General features: G+C 39.3%; 1 protein-coding gene across 1 annotated transcript; it reads right to left on the bottom strand.

Annotated features, from left to right (window-relative positions):
• Positions 1 to 3,281: 3,281 nt before the first annotated feature.
• Positions 3,282 to 5,544, bottom strand: gjb8 (gap junction protein beta 8). The gene is made up of 2 exons (XM_038277978.1): positions 5,346 to 5,544; positions 3,282 to 4,620 (listed from the first exon to the last, which is right to left on the bottom strand). Exon 2 carries the CDS (start codon positions 4,592 to 4,594, stop codon positions 3,815 to 3,817), a length of 780 nt encoding a protein of 259 aa, XP_038133906.1. The 5' UTR covers positions 4,595 to 4,620; positions 5,346 to 5,544; the 3' UTR covers positions 3,282 to 3,814.
• Positions 5,545 to 5,773: the final 229 nt, after the last annotated feature.

Below are 5,773 nucleotides of genomic sequence, written 5' to 3'. Positions count from 1 at the left end.
GATGAAATATTTATACTTTGTTACTTAAAATCTATGGATACTAACAACAAATTTTAGGGTACCTTGTGTATTAAACTTGCATATTCTCTACTGCTTTAAATAAAATAAATGATTTATAAAGCTAGAGGTCATGATGTGACCATAATCTAAGCCTGAGCCCAGTTCAGTTTGTAAAAAAACACCTTTACATGATAACATATAGGATCTCCCCCACTGCAATAAATAAATAACAACAGTAAGAAGAATAAAGAGCCAGGGTGGTGTGTTTTTACTGATTTATGAAAAATTTCAAAAAAGAAAAAAAAAGTTGAAGGATCAAAGTGCAAGTGTGACACAAGACATGGCAAGTACAAATCCTAATTTAAAAGCATCTCATTTGTTCATTTCTCACAGTGAAAGGCTGTCCATTAGTGTTGCATAGCTGTTAGAATCAGACTATTACATTCCAATGGAAATAAAATCAGTAAAAAACTCTGCATTTATTAAGATTGCTCCCTCCAAATACCTAATTTCACACCAGGAGGTCATTTTAAAGCAGATGTACAGAATGTGTTTCTTTTTAATGACACTCATCTCCCCAGGGTCCAACAATGAGCCGGTCATGTATTCCTTCAGCGTTCTCACGCTGAGAAACTCCAAATACACAGCATCAGCCTGAGCTGTTACACAACAACACACTGAGCCACTTTGCTTTTTATAACGCTGGAATTTACACATCTAATTGGTGCGTCTGCATATCTCTCTCAGTCCATCAGCAGTTATTGCACAATCACAAAAGGACCAACGGTGTGCCTTATTTCAATGAACACATGTTACTAATCCATGACATCTATTCCTGGAGAGATGGACGGACGACAAAGACGTGTATTATTAGGAGGCCGAGCTGTGATTAGAGCGCTGGCTAAAATAAGGCACACGCTGAAAGCTGATACCAGCAGGGTGTAGTACACACTATAAAGATCTCTGTAACATGAATAAAAAAAACAACTGAAGCTGATCTTTGATGAACAGAAAGAAAACAACGGAGGACAGTCACAGATGGAGCAGCGCTTCAGAACTTCAGCACTTTTTGAACTTTAAAATAAAAAAAAACTGTCCTGCAGGGGAAATAAATTCTGACAGTAACTCGTTTGATTTTATGTTTTCAATTTTTCTTAAACGTCTAAATAGTTACAGTTTGGCTCCAAATGATTTTTTTTCCTTTTAGATGTAGTTTTAAAAATTATTTCCATTTATTTCTGACAGCAAGTGGTGTCTTGCAAAAGTGATAAAAAGAAGTTTTTATGATTTATTACAAAATAGCCTTTTTTTTCCTGAGCTTCTAAATAATTAATGAGAAAAAAATCTACTATCCTCTTTTTAACCAACTTTTTTTTTTTATGTCCAATTAGAATTTTATGATTAGCTTCAAATCTTCCTTTCCATCACCCTTATCTTTATCTCCTCTACCAATGAAAACTCTGACCCTCCAAATCTTAAAAGTAATGTTAATATGTAATTTAATCTTAATCTGCAAGAGCTATGAATTATTTAAAGCCAACCTTTGAAATATCTCTGAAACATTATGCATTTGTATAAAGTTTGTACAAATGCTAACTTTGCTTCGATGCAAGCTTGGCAAATGTATTCACACCCTTGATTTTAATTCCTCCATTTGTCACGTTAAAAACCACAAACTGTCTATTTTATTCTAATTTAATGCGCTATACCACTTATAACATAGCTGGGACGTATAATGAAAAGTGACCACAGATTATATTCTTTAGAAGTAATAATCTGAAAGGCGTGGAGCGCATATGAATCCAATCCCATAATCAGAAAGCTTTGGCCTCACACATCATTCAGGACAGATGTTGCCTCATTTGTAAACAGATTTTAAGATAAAACCAACCTCAGAGGTTTGTTAGAGAACATTCATAAAAAAATCTGCATCATGAGGACCAAGGTGGACAGTAGATGGGGGAATGTATGTTTTTTGAAAGTACTGTGGGGTTAAAAAAGACATTACTTGAACAAAAGATCATTCAATCCATCATGTAGAGTTATTTTTTTTTTTGTCATTACATTGTCACAAGTACAGCACAAGGAAATTCCCTCCCTGCATTTAACCCATCCTCTTCGGGATCAGTGGGTTGCCATTTGCAGCGCTTGGGGAGCAGCGAGGGGTTAAGGGTCTTGCACAGGGCCCCAGAGTTGCAGTCTGTGGGAGTGGGTTTCAAACTCACAACCTCAGGACTCCAAGCTCTATGCCCTAACCCCTAGACCATCACTCCCCCTTTATCCAACAAGGGAAAGAGGGTGCTGTGGTTTGCACTATCCCCGTAGTAAAGCATAGTGGTGGAAGTATTAGGCTATGGGGAAAGCAAAGCTGGTCTGAGTTGATGAGGAAGTTGGACGGTACTCACTACAGGGATGAGAGGAAAACTCAACTAGAGAGGGCAAATGGTTTGGGACTGGGGGAGATACACGTTTCAGGAGTTTAATGGGGGAACCAGTCCAAGTCCTAACCTTAAGTCCAATAAGAAACTGTGATAAGATTTGTGTTGCTCTATGATGTTCCACAATAGGCTTGCAGAATGACGGTTCTAAAAGGAACTGGCTCACTAAAGTTAAATACAAATACATGCATTAAAAAAAAACATAAGAAAACTTGCAGCATATTAATTAGAATCTTACATTATTTTATGTTGAAATACAACCGTTTGTGGTTGCAACATGAAGAAATGTGACAAAAATTCAAGTGGTGTGAATTATTTTTGCAAGCCCCAAAGGAAAAAAAAAATACAAAAAATCCTACAGGTTTATGGAAATTCAAAGACAAAAGTTAAAAACAGCCTTTAAAAAAATACCTTAATTGCAGAACCACCTGACAGATTTTCTTTCTCAAGCTGGTTGAATGCCATAATCAGTTGGTGAATTTTAAGAGGAATGCCGTCTCATTTTGTCCTCTGGTAATCGACTCACAAAACAAAATCAGTCGATTATTATTAAATTGATTATATTCGCCTATTAAAGTGAAATGAAGGCACACTTCTAAATAAATTCTTCATACACAAAAAACAACATTTAAAAAGATAAAGTCAGTCAATACAGCAAAATCTTTCATCCATCCATCTTTGATCAGTTACCATAAAAATGATCTGAAGCCCTGCATCAATTACCCCCTTCATTCACCACTAGGTGTCAGTGTAGGCTCATTTACCTCCAGAACAACACAATACTCACATTTCTATTACTAGTCAAGCACAGATCTCCAGTGTTAGAAAATCGACGCCTTCCTGTTTTTTTCTGCAGTTTGCTTTTTTGTTGTTATTTGAAAAACTGAGCAAATCTATGCTTCTTCAACCACTTCTAAAGAAGAAATATCTATCCAAAGCAGTGTTGAGGCAACATTCAGCAGGGGACATTGCACATTTCATCTCCATTGCCTCTCAGATTACAGCAGATTGTTCTTGAAGATTTAAAGGGATTTCTCTGACTTGTAAACTGATTTAGTTTTTGCTTAAACTGGTCTGTTTGTGTGCAGGTGACCTTCTTTCGGTCGATGGACTTAAAATAACGGCTGGTAGAATTAAACAAAGCTACATAACCAAGACATTATGCTGTGAGCAATATAGTGCAAGAGTGGGAAATCTAGGGCCATGTTTGAGACAAAACCACCCAAGTTACCTTCTGTCTGGTCAATATAAGTTCTGCTGCTGGTTAAGAAGCTGAACTAAAGTCTTGCCACAGTAAAATCAGACTATGCATCCCGCAAGACATCTCTAATGGAGTTTCACAGATTGGATCTACAGTTTATCCCTCTCTTTGTTCTTTAGCACATGGTCTTGTTGCTGGACGTGTCCGTAGAGGACGACAACAGCATCTCGTTCTTCTTGTTGTCCCTTGTCATGTTCTCTGTGTAGGGGTGTTTCCTCTTGTTTGACCGGTTCGAGCACCTCAAGAGTGCCTTGACGATGAGATACAACAGCTCGGCCACGTTCAGCACCATGCAGATGGCCGAGGACGCTACCATGAAGATGGTGAAGACGGTTTTCTCCGTTGGCCTGGAGATAAAGCAGTCCACCTTATTTGGGCAAGGCCACTGTTCGCACTTCACCAGCCGGGGCATCTGGAAGCCATCGTAGACGAAGTACAAGGCATACATGAAACCGCCTTCAAAGATGAGCCGGAAGAACAGGCTGCAGGTGTAGGTCCACCAAAGAGGGCCCGTAATGGGCAGACGTCTTTTCTTTAGGGTCTCAAGGTCGGTTTTTTCCGTGCCATTGGAGGCCAGCATGGTCTTCTTATCCCCACGCTTTCTGTACGCCACATGCATGGCTACGAGCAGAGCTGGTGTGGACACAAAGATGAGCTGCAGGCACCACATCCGGATATGTGACACAGGGAAGAAGTGGTCATAGCAGACGTTCTTGCAACCGGGCTGCTGCGTGTTGCACGTAAAGTCCGACTGCTCGTCTCCCCAAACGCTCTCTGCAGCCAGGACTAGGATAGTGATACGGAAGATGAAGAGGACGGAGAGCCAGATCTTCCCGAGGCTGGTGGAGTGTTTGTTGACGCCGCCCAGTTGGGCATAGAGGGCCCCCCAACTCATTGTAGAGGCAAGGACCCTGGAAGCTCCTGTGGGAGATAAAAGAAGGACTCAGCTGCATAAACCAGAGGATAGAGTGAAATCATCTGCTCTGTTCAGCTCACTCTTTCCTCAGACAACTTCATCTATTGTGTGACAACTGTGTTAAAGAGACCATTTCAACATCATCATCATCACGTGAAAAACAAGATTGCCTGAAACAAATTGCTTAACATGGAAAAGTTACAGTAAATTCTGCGCTTTAGAGTCAAATTACAACAACTTAAGTTAAACAGTCTCTACATGTCAGAGGCGCTAAGCAGTTTGATGAGATTTAGTTTTAGTAATCAGGCCACAGAACAAACTGTTTGACACTAAAAACAGTGCACATAAGTGTAGCAATGAAACTGACCCAAAAAAATACATGAAAGCTTCCATAGCTTATTTAGCCAGTGCTTAAAATGATAAGTTACTCATTAAAACTGTTTTGGTATTTTTCAAAAACTACTCAAACTACCTTAATCCATGAAACCATATCATAACTCTCAATTATCAGAACAAAGTGTGTTATTATTAGACAAAGAACAAAAGAAAATGGTTCTAGTGCAGATTTACATCGAATCAAACTTTATCTTATTGTATTTTTTGTTTGTTTTGGAACATACCGTAATGCATCTAATTTCATGGTAAATATAAGATAAAAATATCAACAGCATTTAAAATTTGAATGAATTGATAAAAGAAAGGAGATCAAACTTTGGCTTCCATCACTTACCTTCCTCTTAGATATGTTTGTCCTTTAGGCCTTTATACTGGAATGAGTTTTATTTCTTTTTTTCAGGAGATCAGGATTTATTGTCGGTCTTTACTTTCAGCTTCGCGCAGCAAATCTCGACTTTTTGCCAAGGAGCTCCGTCGCGTCTTTACGCAGCGCTGAGGCGCACCTGAGTTTTCATCCCTCCTGCAGACAGACAAGGAGGGGCCAGAGGCCCCGGGTGGGGCCAGAGGCTCCGGGAGGGGCCAGCACTGCTGTTAGGAAATATTCAAGGTACTCAGGGGCGGAGCTAGATTTCATTTCATTTATTCATTTATTGTTTATTTGAAAGGGGACAGTGTACATTAATAAACATTAAAACAATGTAAATATACCCGAGTTAGCTAAGGAGTGCTAATTTTCATCGGTAGTCCCCCAGCCAGATATTA

This window comes from Cyprinodon tularosa, unplaced genomic scaffold (genome assembly GCF_016077235.1).
Source record: "Cyprinodon tularosa strain WSP-4 unplaced genomic scaffold, ASM1607723v1 ctg1364, whole genome shotgun sequence".
Classification (NCBI taxonomy): domain Eukaryota; kingdom Metazoa; phylum Chordata; class Actinopteri; order Cyprinodontiformes; family Cyprinodontidae; genus Cyprinodon; species Cyprinodon tularosa.
This window is presented reverse-complemented; position numbering and strand designations above follow the sequence as displayed.